Source organism: Pteropus alecto, unplaced genomic scaffold (assembly GCF_000325575.1).
Source record: "Pteropus alecto unplaced genomic scaffold, ASM32557v1 scaffold101, whole genome shotgun sequence".
NCBI lineage: Eukaryota > Metazoa > Chordata > Mammalia > Chiroptera > Pteropodidae > Pteropus > Pteropus alecto.
The window spans coordinates 19,651,182-19,667,541 of NW_006432945.1; the positions used below are offsets into that span (position 1 = coordinate 19,651,182).

General features: G+C 60.7%; 3 protein-coding genes across 3 annotated transcripts in view; all 3 read right to left on the minus strand.

Annotated features, from left to right (window-relative positions):
* Positions 1-4,289, minus strand: part of FCRLB (Fc receptor like B) — a 5,572-nt gene extending 1,283 nt beyond the window's left edge. Inside the window, exons 1-5 of the mRNA XM_025044018.1 lie at positions 3,824-4,289; positions 3,022-3,089; positions 2,599-2,619; positions 2,050-2,304; positions 233-676 (exon numbers count right to left, since the gene is read on the minus strand). Of these exons, the coding sequence (XP_024899786.1) occupies positions 233-676; positions 2,050-2,304; positions 2,599-2,619; positions 3,022-3,052 (751 nt within the window). The 5' untranslated portion in view covers positions 3,053-3,089; positions 3,824-4,289. The remainder of the gene's footprint in view (positions 1-232; positions 677-2,049; positions 2,305-2,598; positions 2,620-3,021; positions 3,090-3,823) is intronic.
* A 1,545-nt stretch (positions 4,290-5,834) lies between these two features.
* Positions 5,835-11,055, minus strand: FCRLA (Fc receptor like A). The gene is made up of 8 exons (XM_015586163.1): positions 10,980-11,055; positions 10,605-10,664; positions 10,015-10,123; positions 8,511-9,013; positions 8,150-8,302; positions 7,629-7,895; positions 6,992-7,276; positions 5,835-6,325 (listed from the first exon to the last, which is right to left on the minus strand). The coding sequence occupies exons 1-8, from the start codon at positions 11,053-11,055 to the stop codon at positions 6,024-6,026; spliced, it is 1,755 nt and encodes a 584-aa protein (XP_015441649.1). The 3' UTR covers positions 5,835-6,023.
* A 4,793-nt stretch (positions 11,056-15,848) lies between these two features.
* LOC102893641 (low affinity immunoglobulin gamma Fc region receptor II) overlaps positions 15,849-16,360 on the minus strand; it is a 10,751-nt gene continuing 10,239 nt past the window's right edge. Inside the window, exon 8 of the mRNA XM_025044019.1 lies at positions 15,849-16,312. Coding sequence (XP_024899787.1) covers positions 16,223-16,312 — 90 coding nt within the window. The 3' untranslated portion in view covers positions 15,849-16,222. The remainder of the gene's footprint in view (positions 16,313-16,360) is intronic.

A 16,360-nucleotide genomic window follows, 5' to 3' on the forward strand; every position in this document is an offset into this window, starting at 1 on the left:
CCCCCCGCAGCCGCGGCCCCGCCCACCCTGAGCCCAGCGCAGGTGGGAAGAAAGGGGTCCGCGAAGGGGGCCGGCTCGGAGGGGGCAGGGCGGGGCCAGGCACTTCCGGTCACACCCGACTGGCACCTAGCTCGGGTGCTGCGCCTTGAAGGTGGTCGCTGCCCCTGCTTCGCCCCAGTCCCACAGTGATCCCCACCACTGTCGCTGTCCCTTTATGGGGTCCCCGCTCAGAGTAAGAAGCGGATGGGGGGGAGTAGGGAGACACCCGCCCCCGCCCCCCGCAGGCAGCAGGTCAGGTGCGCCCTCGCTGCGGAGCAGGAGAGGAGGGGGCACAGGCGGTCTGGCAGAGAAACCCTCCCCTCCTTTCCGCGCCCGGCCCCTGACCCACAGCTCCCCAGGGCTCGCCCACCTTGCACGGTCACGGCCACCTTGGCGGAGAACATGGGCGCGCTCTCCACCGGGATGCGCATGGTGCCCGAGCACTGGTAGCGCCCGCTGTCGCCGGCGCGCGCCTGCGGCACGGTGTAGTTGGCGCTGGAGGCGAAGAAGCGCACGGCGCGCCCGTCGCGGTAGTAGTGCAGCTTGTAGACCGCCTTGTCGTACCAGCCGCGGCAGCGCAGCACCAGCGGCTCGCCCTCGAACACCGCCGCGAAGGGCACTTGCAGGATCAGCCAGTCTGCGACAGTCACCACACACCCCACTCCAAGACAAGGTCCAGCCCCGGGGTCCCCCGTTCTCTCTGCATCCCTGCTCCCCCACCCCAGCTGCTCTCCTTCTCTGTGTCAACTCACTCCCTGACTGAGCAGCAGGCACCCCGAAATCTCAGCCCGATGTGCTAGGAGGGGCGTGGGGAGGGAATGGGAGGCCAAGACGCCTGAGACTCGGTTCCAGCCTCCAAGACAAATGCCCACCGGAATCCTGGTTAAGCTCCTTGGGATGGCTCAGGGCCTGCCCACCTGGCGCCCGACCTCCCGGCACCATCCCAGCACCCCCTGTGCCCAGCGGCTCCTTTGCCTCCCCACCTTCCACTCCCGCAGACAGTCCAGCCAAACTGAAGTGCTGGGGGCACCCGCCCTGCTCTGAGGGGCCGGGGCCTGGCGCCTGCTGTCTCCTCCGCCAGGGAGACCCTTCACCTGTTCTCGCTGAGGGCTACTTGTCCTGCTCAGACATCATGTCCTCCAGAAAACTTCCTGCCCTGCCGCGAGAGGCCAGGCACCCAGCACAGAACCTGTGTTTACCCTGCTCGTCACAGCCAAGAACAGTGGCACAGCCCTGGCACGAGCCAAGTGCGACTGTAGGTGTTTTCTTGAGAAGGAATTCTGCAGGTTCTAGCCACAGCCCAGATGCACTCCCAGGTCTGCAAGCAGTGCCCGCCGTCTCCTGGGGCCAGCATTTCACCTGTACTCGCTGTCAGTGTCCAAGCAAGAAACGCGAGGCGTGGACGCGAAGCGCGGGGCAGTGCCAGTCCGAGCGCTGGGGGGTGGCCTTAGACGCTGAACGCAAACTGTGGCCTAGCGGGCCAAGATGACATCATACACCCGGTCCTGTGCCCTGACTGACAACTTTCTCTTCTCCCATTTCGAAAGCCTTTAAGTATCCCCAGGGGCCAGTTTCCTAGTTGACCCCTGAGCACATGTTGTACCTGTTGTAATAGAATCTTGACCACGTGCTCTGTTCAGCTGCTGCTTTTTCCTTAACAACATGTTGTCATTTTTCGTATTCACAACAACCAAAGTCACAGCTACTGTGATTGTCCCTGCTTTGCCGATGGGAGGACAGAGACGCATCAGTCTGGAGTTGTCCCCCAGCGGCAGGTAGCCTGCTGGGGGGGGGGGGGCACGTTTCCTGCTTCGCCCGTTCTCTGAGCAGTGTCCCAGGTCCCACAGCCTCTGCCCTCAGAGCTAGTCTCATAAACAAACAGAAGCGGGCATTTGCCGCCTGCCGTGGGTGTGGGTGGGTGAGGGGCGGGGCTGGCCTCACTGCATCTCCCGCACAGGGCACGCAGCCGCTGCCCTCCGCGGCGGCCCGCAGCACAGTGCAGACACTCACCGGTGGACACGGAGAGGTGGACAGGGTCACTGACGGGCGCTCCCCGAGTCTGGCAGCGATATGCCCCTGGGGCCTGGACCTCGATGCTCGCCCTGTGCGAGGGCAGCAGCAGGTGGCCCAGGTACCACAGGGTGCTGACGGGCCGCAGCTCCAGCACCAGCGGGCGGTCCCCATCGCAGCGCAGGGTCACCCGCTCCCCCTTGAAGATGGTGGTCCAGGGCGGGTGTAGAGACAGCGTGGGCTTCTCCAGAGCAGCTGGCAGCGGGCGGGGGGAGAGGGTGGGGCGCCAGTGGTCGCTCTGGGAGGCAGTCTCAGAAATCCTCAGTCCCCAGGGCCCCGCCCGGCGCGCAGCCGCCCCTGCGAGAGCCCGAGCCCAGGCAACGCGCGGCGTGGACCCACTTCCGGTGCCGCAGCAAGCGGGTCCACGGGGAGGGTGGAGCAGTGGCAAAGACACTGTCCCGGAGTGGCCCAGGGCGGGGAGACCCAAGCGGGCTGCTCAGGGGCTTGGGGAGAAGGCACAGAAGACCCGGAGAGGGATCCTAGACTCACCAGCTTGTCCGCTGCTTGGAGCTGCCAGACAAGAACCGCAGGAGAGAGGAGAGCGTGAGCGCGGGGCAGGCGCCCTGGGCCCGGCAAGACTCGGCAGCTCCGGGGCCCGTCTTCTTCCGCCTTATCTCCCGGCTCTGAGAAAGCCCTGCCTCTGTACCCCTCCAGGGGCCCCGAGCGGAGGATCACGTGCGCCCCAGCACGCACGCACACACGCACACGCACGCATGTGTTCACACACGTGGGCACACATGCACACTGCGCACACACGCGCTCACACATGCAGCACACATGCACACGCACACGTACAGGCACACACGTGCTCACACGCGCACACGCACACGCACGCTCACATGCACACACGGCCTGCCTGCGCTCCTCCCCACGCCAAAGCCCCAAGCCGCTGTTGCCTCCTCGCAGACTCACCCAGGAGCAGGAGGGTCGTCAGCGCCCACATGGCTGACCCGCAGCAGCAGCAGCAGGCGGTGGAGACGCTGCATGGGATGGGGCAGGGGAGGGGGTGGCCGCTGCTGACCACCGGCTGGGGTAGGCACTGCTGCTTCTCCCACGCACCCCTAACTCCCGAAGATGGCGGACTGCAGAGAGCACGCGACGGGCCTGATGCGTGTCACCCTCAGGTGTCCCAAGCACCCCACCGCCCCACCTACCACCCCACAAGCAACCTCCCATCTCAGACCAGCCCCAGCTCCTGTCGAGAAGGCCTGCTGAGCAGAGCTTGTGCTCTCTGCCACCCCAAGAGAGCCACGTGGAACCCCAGGCTCTGGCAGGTGACCCTGCCACTCACCGCCAGGCTCCCATCGACACCCCACTCCCATCCCACGTCCTCCCCACCCTCCGGCTGGCCCCATAAGCCTCAGTCGAGGAGATAAATCCTCAGGTTCTGGAGGTGCCCCCAGGGCCTTTGTTCTGCCCACTCCCTGATGACAGACACAGGTGGGAGGCCTGAGTGAGGCCGACACCAGGCTCCCTGCGCTCACGCCCTCCGCAGATGAGCAGACAGAAATACATGACTCCAGTGTCCCAGGCAAGGGAGAAACGCAATGTGCTTGCCTGTCGTCTTTCTCCCTTCCTGACACCCCAAGCCCTCAGAAATCCTAAGTCTCTTCTACCCACCCACTGCGGTGCCCTCAACTTATGGCATCTTCACACGCGTGTGTCTCTCTTCCTTCCTTCCGTCTGTCCCTGCACCCTCCCCCAGCCACCTCACCTGTGGCAGAGAAGTCACTGCATCAGCCCCTCAGAAGCCTCTCAGATCCTACCTCCCGCTGGACTTCTTGTGCTGAGTCACAGGACCCTGCCCTGAGCAAGGGGGAGCCTGAATTCTCGTGTAAATACTTAATGAAGTTTCCAGCCCGATAGGGTGTCTGCCTGGACGGTCTCCTGTCCCCATCTGCAGCTGTTTGGTCCAAGGCGCCCCCTTCCCGCGGAACTCTGGGGGACAGAGATTCTCAGGCAGCAAGGACTCCTGAAGACAGTCCCTTCCCCCTGCTCACTGACGACGCCCATAGCCCGGCTCTGAGAATTCCGGCGGTTTCTCTTCTCTTCCTGTGCCAGTCCTGGTTAACAATGCAAATGCCTCGTGGAAACTGTGATTGGCGCTTACATTAGGCGCCGCTTCAGATGCTGTTTTGAGAGTGGCTTTTGGTGAAAGAGACCTAGGTTTGGAAGTTAGGGATCTGGTGATGCCAGCGGTGGCCAGGGGGGCGGGCGCGGGGCGGACCTGGGCACAGAGCTCCTAAACTGTCTGCTCTAGCAGGGCGCCCCACGTCCTGCCTGCCTCCACATCCCAGGGCCGGTGTGGGCCCCCACATCACCCACGGTCTGATTTCCGGCCAGCACCACCTCTGCGATAAGCACGTGATGCCCACCAGCCGCCCCGGGTCCACGCCAGCTGACTCGATTGGCTCCTCATCGCTCGGACACAGACTTCGGCCTGTTCACCACATTCCACAGGCAGCCGGGTTATGCCAGAAACTCAGGAAGCGTGCGGTGCCCCCTGAGAATCCAGAACCCTCGGAGGGGTCACCTGGCACGGTGCCCGGAATTCAGCTCGAAGACTCTCCCACCCAGCATTTCTTTCTTCCAGACTTCTACATTTCCCCCACATTGGAGCTTTATCTCCGTCAAAGACGTTTTCCCCACAGAATTCGTAACTCTTCGCCCCTTTGCCACACAGACGCTTGGCAGCGATCGCTGGTTACCAGAGCGATTCTCCAAAGGTTATCACAGCTTAACTTCCAGACAAAACGCCGTCATCTGACAAGGGTTCGGGGAATAAATGTCCTCAGGGATGACGATGGCGATGACGCCGCTCGCTCTCCGCGAGTGCCCGAGCGTGTACCGGGCGCCATGACACATGCTTCACAGATGCCGCCTCGTTAGCTCACACTTCAACCTCCAGTGTGACCGTATCCTTTGTTTTCCTGCGGTGTGTCTGGAATGGCCACTCACGGAACCGGCACAAAGGAAGAACGAGGTGGCCAGCTGGGCACAGCCGGGCACCGTAATTGAGGAGGACGCTGGCCGAGGTCGTTATTGACAGGCGTGCCAGCTCGGTGACCGAGGCTCCCTGCCAGGCTGGCCCCCACGGCAGAGCACGCACGGCGGGAGCTCAGGCAAGTGTGGTTATGAACCAAAATAGATTTACGGTGTTTTTCAAGAAAAATCGTCCAGAGACAACGTAACTGAAACAAACGATCGCTGCTCCCACAGCATCGTGCTCGGGCACAGATTCCCCAGCGCAGAGGGGCCTGTGGCGAGACCCCAGCTGGCTTTAATTATGTCACGGGGCGTTGCTACCTTCCGACTCTGTCCCGACCCCTACAGACAGAGACACCAGCTTCCACATGTACCTAATGCCACAAGTGCCACAAACCCCAGCGGCAGAGTAAACCCAGAGGCGGAGCCGCCAGCCCCACCGCTCCCCTTAGGCAGGGGCTTCTACAGCTGCTCGTGGGGGCTGTCCTCTCTGTGTTTGGACGTGTGGCAGGAACCCTGTTTTCCACTCACTAGGTGCCAGGAGCAGCCCCTCACCCGCCCAGTGTGACAACCAGTACCGTCACCGGACATTGCCGTAAGTGCTCTGGGCGGGGGCCTGGGGGTCGCCCCCGGTGGAGTCTGCTGCCTTAAATCCGGCCCACGGCTTCTCTTCGATCACCAGACTCAGGTCTGCGCAGCAGACAGCAACCCCCAGTCTCGAGAGCAGGGCATGACGTCACACCAGGAGAGAGTATGCACCTACAGCTCAACTCCAGGTGTCGCTTTGCACGAATTTATTTATACTCACCGACCTCCTAACAAGACACTGGGAACTCGTGGCAGTTCTGGGTGTGTGTACGGTGGGGGGGGAGAGGAAAGTGGAGAGAGCTGGGTTTGGGGGTGGGGGTGACAACTCTGCGGGTGGCTGTTCACTCATGCTCGGCACGACCCTTCATGGTCTCGAGCTTCAGGTGGCCAGACAAGTCCCTCAGCTCCGTGACCAGGTGACCAAGGAGAGCCTGCACGTCCTGCATTTGCTTGAGAAGAAGTGTCATCTGGTGGAGCAGATGGGGATCCAGTGCCTGCAGAGGCGGGGTGGGGGCTGGGTCCAGGGAGGAGGGGACGGGCGGTGGGGGCTGGGGCCCGGGGGGCTCCACTGCAGGTGTCCCTGGAGCGGCTGGTTTCTGAGGGGCTGGCTTCGAGGCCGGGGGTGCAGCAGAGCTGGAGGGACCTGGGCGGTGGGGTGGGAGACACGCACAGTGAGGCCTGGTCCTGGCCAACCCGCACACTCTGAAAGTGGCCGTGTGGCCCACGGCCGCAGAGACTGGGGTCCACATCTGCACCTGAAGCTGGGCCACAGGCATTGTCGTTAGAGGGCCATGGGCATCAGCGGTGCCTCCTGTGTCCAGGGGGTGCATCGGTCCCTGCGGGGCTGTGGCACCTGGCCCTGGGCCTGCCTCATTATTGTGCATGAGTGACGTGAGTGCCGTCTGTCCTCTGTGCCACCCCCAGTGTCTGGGGATGTGCTGCTGGTCCGAGTCACCTTCCCTCCTGGGCGAGCCTGTGCCACCCCTTCTGGTCCTTTTCCTACAACGTGGCCCCAAGTTCCCATAACCCCGGACACCCCCTCTGGGCGTGATCCAGCCACCAGCAGCCTCCGCGGCGGGGCCCCAGCCTTCACCGTGCACCGCGCCCCACAGCCGCACGGCTGGGCCCCGTCCTGGTTCGGTGAGGCGTCACATGGTCAAGGGAGACGTCCCCTGTGCATGCTCCCGCCATCACCAGGGACTGTGGCTCACGGCCCCTGCCTCCCGAGTCCTTTCTGAAGCGGCTGACACCGAACCCCAGCCCAAGGCCCCGCCATGCTGCCCCCCACTTTCCACACACGCCAACTCACCCTGCACCCTGACCTCCAGCTCGGGGCTCCGTTTCCAAACCCGGCTGTCCTCGGTGATAGCTTCGCACCAGTAGGAGCCAGAGTGGGCCGCTGCGGCCGCGGGCATCTGCAGCTCCGAGGACGGGCCCCAGCCCCGCAGGGCCCCGCCACCCTTGTAGAAGGCAAAGAGCAGGCGGCCGGCCGGCCTCTCCCGGCGCAGCTGTGTCCGACAGCTCAGGGTCACCGCGGTCCCCTCCCGGGGCTCGGCTGAGGGACTGGCTCTGAGCACAGGGTCTGGGAAGAGATCTGGGGTGACAGGTGACAGAGAAGGGTCAGACCACCTTGCTCAGGGGACACACGACCAGTGCTGTTCGAACCTCCCGCATCTTCTGTCTTCACGTGGACGGGACTAGAGAGGACTCAGTAACGGGCCAGTGTGACCGTCGTCCACCCAGCGGACACGGGGACGCATAGGTCATAGGTCATGGGTCTGCAGGGCAGAGTGTGGGAATCACGGGGGCTCTGAGCGGCCAGGTGACTTGAGAAGGCGGCACCCTGCCCCTGACGCCATCGGGGACCTGGCCAGCTCCGGCGAGGCCGTGCGGTCTCAATCCCTCCCCCGCTGCCCCCGCCACCACCACGCTGCCCCCACTCTCACCTTGGACGGCAACGGCCACGGGAGACGCCGTCTGCAGGCTCCCAGGCCCAGGGCCCCTGAACATGGCGCTGCAGTGGTAGTGGCCGCCATCCGCCTTCCGCAGGGCAGCGATGGAGAGCTCCCTGCTGGGCCCGGGGGGGCCCAAGGCTGCGCCGTCTCGGTAGAAGGTGACCTGGGTCAGTGGCCAGTCCTGCCAGGCCTGGCAGCGCAGGACCAGGGCGTCTCCTTCAAACATGGGCATGGCCGGGCTCTGGAGGATCAGCCAGTCTGCGGCCAAAGGGAGGGCTGAGTGTCCCCCAGGGCCTTCCTGGGGAGACCCCAATGCTGCCCACACGGACCCCCCAGAACTCTCTCTGGGCATCCGGGACCCCCACAATTTCTCCGGGACCCAGGGCTGAGGGGGCAGGGGCGTTTCGTCAGGGCCACTGCCTGGGGCACCTTCCCGGGGGCTGCGGGGCTGAAGGGCAGATCGGGAAACGGGGGAAAGAGCCTGCACCGGCCAGCGCCCCGCAGGGCCTCACCGTACGACACAATCAGGTGGAAGGGTTTACTGAAAGTGTAACCCTTGACCTGGAAGTCCCTGTCCCTGGGGCCTGTCACATCGCTGGCCGTGTGGCAGCTGCTGTCCCGGGTGCTGACAGGTCCTTCGCACTGCAGCATCTCCAAAGCGACGGCTAAGGAGGCAGCGGTCCCAGAGGACCAGGGAACGAGACTGTGACTCAGAGGAGGAGGACAGAAGACCGCCCCCCGGAGGGTCCCCGCGGCCGTCGTTTCGGAGACGCACACGGGTCTCTCAGGGGGTCACTGCGATTCGACGCACTGGCTTCCAGTGCTCGGTGAGTGGGCTGTGGTTTGGGGACGAGAGCGGGGAAAGTTACTCACCTGCATGACACCCAGCTGCTGTGCAGGGAGCATGATGACCCCGACGACCCGTAGCCGGTGGACACAGGACAGGAGGGAAGGGAGACGTCAGACTCCACCCCCGGGGGAGTTTGCCGTGCCAGGCAGGGCTGGGCACGTTCACGCGCCATCGCGTTTCGTTGTCGCAAGGTTTCTGGGTATGTGGCTTCTGCCCCACTTTACAATCTTTAAGAAACGGGCTTAGAAAACTCAGCGAACTTACCCAAAGTTTAGGAAGAGAGTTGGGAATGGAGCGAGAAAGGCAGGTCTGTCTGAGTCCAGCACCTGTGCGCTTTCTACTCTGCTGATGCCACCTCAGTCCTCGGACCCTCGCTGGGGACCGTCGCCCACAGCCTCGCTGTCCCAGCGGTCCCCCGGCCCTTTGCCCGTGACTACGCTGGCGCCGAACCGCTTTCAGCGCCGGCCACGGGGCCCTGCTGCTCCCCGCTTCGCCCTCGGCCAGCACTGCCTTGCCGTCCTCTGCCCTGCGAAGTCTCCCTGACGGCGACCTCTCTGCCGCCCCGAGCCCCGCTCGACCCCGTAGCTGTGGAGCAGTTCTGTCCGCTCCCCTTGGAGCCGAGAGCTACCATCCCCATCTCCGTGAGCTTCCTGTCCCCTCCGTCCTCCTCCCCCTCGCTGACCTCTAACCTCCCTCAGCAAGGCTCCTCTGCTTCCTACTCCTCATTAGCTGGAGCCAGGTGCTTGGTCCCTGTCCTCTGCGCCCCCATCACCCCTCGCTACCGTTTTTCAGTTCCTCCTCTGTCGTTCAGAGGGACTCAGCCTCGTCTCCTTTCTGAAAATAAAATCTGGTTGGGCTCTCTGGCACTTTCGCTCAACAAACCACGTGGTAGTCATCATTATTCTCATTTTACGAATAAAGAAAAAACAAATTCGTGGCTATAAAAAGTGACTTTTGCAAAGTGGCACAGAGTTAGTAAAAACAAAAAAGAAGGGGTCGAAAGCTGAGTGTCCGCTTCCACGTGTGGCCACACGCCGCTCCGTGTCCTGATCACCCCGCCCCGGCCTCGGGAGCTCAGATGCACGTTCGACGTCACCGTCACCGAGCAGAGATGAGACAAGTGCTGCGCATTTGAAGGCAGAGGAGACGAGGCGGGAAGACAGAAGCCAAAGGCCTGGTCCTGCCTACGAGCCGCTCAGCTTAGTGGCGGCGGCACAGGCACACGAAGCCGTTGTTTCAGCCCAGGGGGGAAGTGACAAGAAAGGGGTGTCAGGCCGCTGTTGGGACAGAGGAGGGTTCAGGAAGGCTTCTGGGTGCAGGGGCCACCTAGGGATGCTGGAATGTGTGGGTGGGGGCTCATGTCAGCAGCGGGAGCGGCGTGAGCAAAGCCCAGGGACAGTGCACCCAGCGTGAGACTGCGGGGCTGGGCCTGGCCGGCTCGGGCTTGCTGGGGCGCAGCCGGGTCAGGAGCGAGGGCCACAGCTGGGCCCCGCACAAAGCACGCTGGCCGCAGAGTGCGGAGCTCACTTCAAGGACACGAGGCTGGCCCAGGTCAGAATGGTGACGGCTCCTCCTGGCACATACTCGGTGCGCTCCAGGGGACAGTGCAGAAGGTGAACTTCGCCAAACCTGATAACTGACCACACACAGAGCGCAAGGAGAGGCGGGGAGTCTGCTGTGTCTCCCAAGTTCTCGCCCCGGGCGGAAGCCACTGACTGGGCTGGGAGAGGCGGGGCCGAGGGGACAGGTGGGTTCAGCTCTGCTGACTCCATGCTGCCCCGCGGTACCCGTGAGACCTGTCTTGTGCAAAGCTTGGTATTTGAAAATGGTTCGGGCTGGAGATGAGGTTTGGGACTCAACGATGCAGTTTCAGTGGTAAAAATTCTACCAACAAATAAGCTCGCGGGGGGTGGGGGGACGCGGCACAAGGAAGGACGAGCAGGGCGTCGAGGGAGCACCGGTGGGAACCAGTCCAGGGAGCACCGGTGGGAACCAGTCTTTAAGGGGCAGAGAGGGCAAACCAGCGGGAGGGACCGACACAGGTGGCCGGAGCAGAGGGGGAAACGGTGCGGGGCACGGAGCGTAGAGGCCCAGCCCGCAGCAGGCGACGGCCGCACCATGCAGCCAGACGCCCTGCAGGATGAGGAGGGCGAGCGCGGGAAGGCCCGGTGACGCCACTGTGAACACCGAGGGGCAAGTGACAAGCGCGGAAGTGGGGACAGCAAGCACAGACGACCCTTTGTCTGCAGAAACGAAGGCAGCGTTGCGTTGTCCCTGGGGGGGGCATCGTCGTCCGGGGACCGTCACAGGAAAAGGCTGGGAGTGTCCCCACCCTCAGCCCGCGGCCCTGCACACAGCTTCCCGCGTCCGCCCTCACGCCCGCCTGGGAGCCGCCGCTCGGACGGCCGAAGTCCGTCCAGGTGTCGCCCCTCCCGGTCCTTTCTCGAGCTGGGCCGCGGCCTGTCCCGCACCAGCACCCAGTGTTCACTCACCCAGCAGCACCCGGGCTGCCCAGAGCACAGCAGGACCGGGGAGGACCCTGGCCGTGAGGACGCCGCCCTGCTTCATGGTGACGGCCGGCCGGCCTCCTGTGGCCTCCGGCGCCTGGCTCTCTCCAGCTCGCAGCCTCTCAAATTAGAGAGGGGAAGTGAGCCCCACGGCCTCGCCTCCCTGCTTCGGGGCCCGTTCCCAGCGCTGTGATTGGCTTTCATCGTTCGCCTTTGGGCTCAGCGTCGGCCACATCCTCAGGGTTGTGGGTGAAACGACAGTGACCCCAGCTGCTCAAAACCCCACAGGGAGCTCAGGGAGCTCCCAAGCATGTCACTATCTGACACCCAGTGGCCACTACGGACACTCGGGGCAGGTCAGTGCTGACCGGCGTTTCCGTGGGGACGCGCTGGGCGCAGGAGTTGGCTGAAGGCCGTGCAGAAAGCCACTGGGACAGCAGTGATGGGGGGAGCGTCCCACCCTGTCCTGCTCCAGCCCATACACGTTTCTAGTGACCGGGCCAAAGCAAGGCAGGGGGCAGACGGTGGCGCCGGCACCGACTCGGACACCGGACTCGCCCGCACAGGCTCCGACCACCCCGCGCCCGCGCGCGTGCACATTCGCTTCCCGGACATGTGTCTGGGCTCCGACGGCAGCACAGGAGGCTGTGCAGTGCCAGCGGGAACCTGAGTGTGAGGCCCAGACAGTCCCCTGGGGAAAAGGACAGAAAAAGGACACCGGCTTCCAGAAGGCCCAGCGGGGAGCCGGGCTCTGACCCCGCGACCAGAGACGGGAGGCATCGGGTGGCTGGAGCAACCTGAGGAGACCCAGGAACGGGGCAGCTCCCCGGGCTGCAGGCGGCCCCTGGGGACCACTGTCCCTGTCTCCGAACGTCTGCTGTCCGATGGCGGCGCCCCTTCTCCGGGGGACCACCCTCCTCTGCCCTCCCCACCATTACACCCCCCAGGCCCCCGCGGGCTCTGTGGAGATGGGAGGAGAGATTGGAAACGGGGGTGGGGGGGGCGGGGGGACACAGTCCTGCCCCGGGGCGGGGGCCAGCGTGACCTTTCAGCTGTGCAAAACCACAGACCAGTGTTGGCAGCGCGCTGGAGCAGGCGGATCGCTCTCAGCCTAAATGAAACAGTTAGAATAAAGTTTCCATGCAGAGAGGCGGGTGTGCTCGTGCAGGTGGCTCGGGGCAGCCGGGGTGGGAGTGTGGGCGTGGGGGAGGCAGCCAGGCGGTGAGCCAAGGACGACGAAAGGAAGTCCCAGCACAGCAGCTGTGCAGGCTGCCAGAGACTGAGCTATCCAAACGAGGATCGAAGAAGATAATTCCAGGACCGGCTTCTTGCTGATGGAAAAGAAATAGAGAGAGAGGGAGAGAGAGACAGACAGACAGACAGACACAGAGAGACACAGAGAGAGAGAGACTGAAAAACTACTTGGTCATTTGACCACATGGGAAATAGTCTTGTGCTGCTTCAGAATGTTTTTGAAAAAACTGGGTAAAGCTAATAATAGGCACGTAGAAAACTAACAAAAGAGAAAAACAAAGCAGTTATTATCTCTTGAAAGGAAAAACAGCTGGTTTGGGAAAGGAAATATAATCAGAGGACGGCATTTGTCTCATCCACTGCGATAAAGTCCCGCTGGGGGCCGGGCGGACGCGGCGGGAGGTGAGCGGGCGCGGGAAGAGCCGCTGCATCTGCAGCAGGAAACCGAAAAGATAAGAGATGATGCCGAAAAATCGAAACGCCAGCACTTCACGCTGCTGGGAAACATGGAGGTGAGTGAGCAGAAGACCTCGTTAAAATCGTTGAGAGAGGTCGCCTCTGGGAACAGGACTGAGGGGTACGGCAAGAAACGGCCATTTCTCGTTATATGCCTCGTGCTCTATTACACAGGTCCAATGATGTGTGTGTTACTTTAATAGAAAGTAAAAATGTATTTAACAATGAAAGACGGCGTTGTCTTTATCAATACATTCAAAGATACCCACCCGCAGACAAAGCATACGGCCACGCCAATATGCAATGAAGGTGGAAAATAACAACCAAAAGGTACTGAGAATAAAATAAACAAAACGGATCACTCTTCTAAATAAACCTCGAGTAAAGAAGAAAATAAAACTAAAGCCGTGGATTGTTTAGAAACAAATAATGACAGGAACGCATATCAAAATCTAACAGATGTGGCCAAAACAGCAGTAAGAAGAAAAGTTACGGCCTTTTGTGGATTCGTTTAAAAACAGATGTTTAGAAAAAAATGAGTAATACAGTAAATCTAAATAGAGTAGAAGAAAGAATACATCAAGAAACAAGCAAAAGGCAAAGACTCGATCATCAAATCAAAAGCTGCTGTGACGAGTCTTATGAAATGGACACACCTTCTGATGATGATATACAAGTACGGTGATCGAGGCGGGTGACCCTCCCGTGAAAAGCCAAGTAAGTTATGACAGTTCACCTTCTCCGCCTCCCCACAGACCGACGCAGGGACGGGCAGGCGACCCAGTGCCGACCAGCACCACGTGATGGGAAGATTACTGGAGGGAGCTTTCCTCACTCTTAAGCGACGCGGAAGGGGTAGTCGTTCCCTTTGTTTCTCTAGATATCTGGGCAGGATGCACAGAACTGCTGTCACCATCTATCTGGCCATTCCCGAGGGCAGCAGACAGAGGATGCCAGAACAGTGGACCCGGGTCCCGAGGTGCTGGAGACACCGTCTCTGGGCTTTGTGTTACATGAGATAATACATTTCCTTATTGTTTAAGCCAGTTTGAGTGAGGAGTTCCTGTTATTTCCAGCAAAACTCACCCTAACTGGAAAAAAACAAAAAAACGACAACCAAAAAACAACCCAAGAGCTAGGTCTGAGAGAAGGCATGTAAGTACAGACTCATAAGTTACCAAAAAATAGAAAACAGTACAGTGTGCAGCTGCATACCACGGACGATTTCCTAAGAGAGTAAAAATTTTCAAAATTGACTCTAAAAGAGATTTTAAAAAGCCTGATCAGACCAATAATGACAGGTAAAAAAAAAAAAATGTTTGTCAAAGATCTAGCCTGAAAAAGGCATCGAGCCCATCTGGCATCCTAGAGGAATGCTATCAAACCCGAATGAACTGGTAAGGGGGGGACCGCGACCCTTGGAAACTGCAAGGAGCAGGGTGGATTCGGGGAGGGAGGACGGAAGCCCCTCCTGGTGGTGCCACAGGGGCGGCGGGGCTGCAGGCACCTGCTGCAGGCACCTGCTCCGGGTTTAACTCCCAGGAGACAGGAGACAGCTGGGTGTGGTGCTCTCGCCTGAAACCAGGGGCGGAGCCAGCACGACTACCCACATGGACTAAGAGGGGAGGCAGGGCCGTTCTGCCAAAGCAAAATAGGGCTCCATTACCAGAATCAGGGGACATTCATGGTGGGGGGCAGGGCGGGACAGTAACATCCTACACCTTAATCAGACTGGCAGAAATGAAAAATGCCCAGGATCGGCAAGGGGTCAGGGAAGGGGCATCCCGACATGGTGTGGGAGGACGTGTAAGCTGCTGCTTTTTAAAGGACAACACGAGAGTTTTCTTTGAGCCAGCGATTCCGCCTCTAGGAATTTCTCCTGCAGAAACACCACACACGCCATCGAAAACATCATCCAAGAATGTAGCTCATTGAAGCCTCCTGCATAAGCACATGCACAGGATGAGCCTCTGACGGTCTCAAAGCTATACATCTGTATTAGATGCATAGCAAAAAACATCCAGACATACACAGCCAATGTCCAGCACTGGCGACCCAGAAAAAAGGGTAGCAACGTTGGCAGTGAAGACAAAAGGGAACTTTCCTTGTTACTCTGTATTTTTTATTGTTTGAGCTTTCTTGCTTACGATGAGTGTGACTTTTTGCCTATGTGTATTTCTGAGCACGTAAAAATATAATGTGCCTGAGACAGGGGCGCAGGTGGCCTTCCCTTAAATGTCAGCGCCAAGTCCTCCCGGTTTGCGTGTTTACAGGTGATCTTCATTATCTTTTTTGCATATCTGTTTTAATGTTATAAAAAATATTCGTGTAGTGAAAACTTACGTATGAATGAAAGAAAATAGGCTGCCACTATGTAATTAGTAAAGGGACACACATCGTTACTATAAAAATGGGTCAGAGTACGTGAACGGGAAAATCACAAAAGCAGAGTAGAAATGGCTGATACGCCTAAACTCTCTAAGGCTACAGCGCGCAGCTTGGCATCTAGTAAGGTCCAGGACCGATCACGGCCGTCGCGGTCCCTCGTCGCTGGAGCAGCGCGCGAGCGTGGAGTCTGACCGTGGGACCACGGAGCGACGACGGCCCTGGCCGCCGAACGCCCAGCGCCAGAGCGCGGCACCGGGAAGCCGTGTCAGGGGCCCAGGAGGAGGAGGCCCCTCCAGGGGTGCCCCCCGGACCCCCAAGGAAGCCGAGGGCCACAGCTCTGACCTGCTGGGAGGGCGTCCCTGAGGTCATGTCCTTCTGGGAACTGACAGGATAACAGCAGGCCAGGAAGAGTCAGCAGTCTCCACCAAGGCCCCGCGTGAAGCACAGCTTCCTGAGAACCGCGTTGCAACATGCAGCGATTGTTTTACGTGCCAGGAGAGGAAGAGGAAGAAGACATGGAAAGACCATGAACCACTGGAGCGAGAGCGCTCGTTTCAGGAAGAGCGACGCCCACCCGCACCCTGCCCTGGCCCCCGGCCGCCCGCACTGCCCTCCCGAGGCTCCTGCATCAGCGAGAAGGCCCCGATCGATGGACTGGATCGATCGATCGATGGACTGGCTGGCCCTCCTCCCGCGTCGTCTGCACCAACCAGGGGGCCTTTCTGCACTCGTGCTGGGGGTGGGCGGCGGGGGGGAGGCTCTTTGGCCCTGTTTGACCTGTAGCCAAAAAAGGAAAAGGAAGAGGCGGATTCCGCTTCCCCAAAACCGCCCGTCATGTGTCGGCGTGGGCGTCCATTCCAACAGTCCCAATCGTGCGCATTTATCTAACTTGTCTCATGCGACCTATAACGCAAGCATTTCCAGAGTTGCTTCAATCTCTTAATAAAAGTAAGTTTTATGTGACAGAGGGATCGTGACAGTGACAAGTGCTGAGGCGCAGGTCGGTACGGCCCGTCATCTGGGAGCACGTGGCCTGTGGCTTTCGGGACTCACGCAGGTAACTCCGAGGGTTCAGGCCGGAAGGCATGGATCCGGCCCCTGGCCCTCCTCCCGCGTCCCAGGCGAGACCTTCAGCTAATGTTCTGGTAGTCCGACGGCTCCGGCTCCTCCTCCAGGGCCTCCGGGTGCAGGAGGAGGGAGTAGGTGATGCTATTCTCGTCCTAGATGGACACACAGAGAAGCACGGGGTGGATGGAGGATAGAGGGGT

Coding starts and splice junctions, on each gene's coding strand:
- FCRLA (XM_015586163.1), bottom strand. CDS start 11,055: ATGAAGCAGGGCGGCGTCCTCACGGCCAGGGTCCTCCCCGGTCCTGCT. Junction 7,277..7,628: donor CGTGGCCGTTGCCGTCCAAG/GTGAGAGTGGGG, acceptor CTGTCACCCCAG/ATCTCTTCCCAGACCCTGTG. Junction 6,326..6,991: donor GCTGGAGGTCAGGGTGCAGG/GTGAGTTGGCGT, acceptor CCCACCGCCCAG/GTCCCTCCAGCTCTGCTGCA.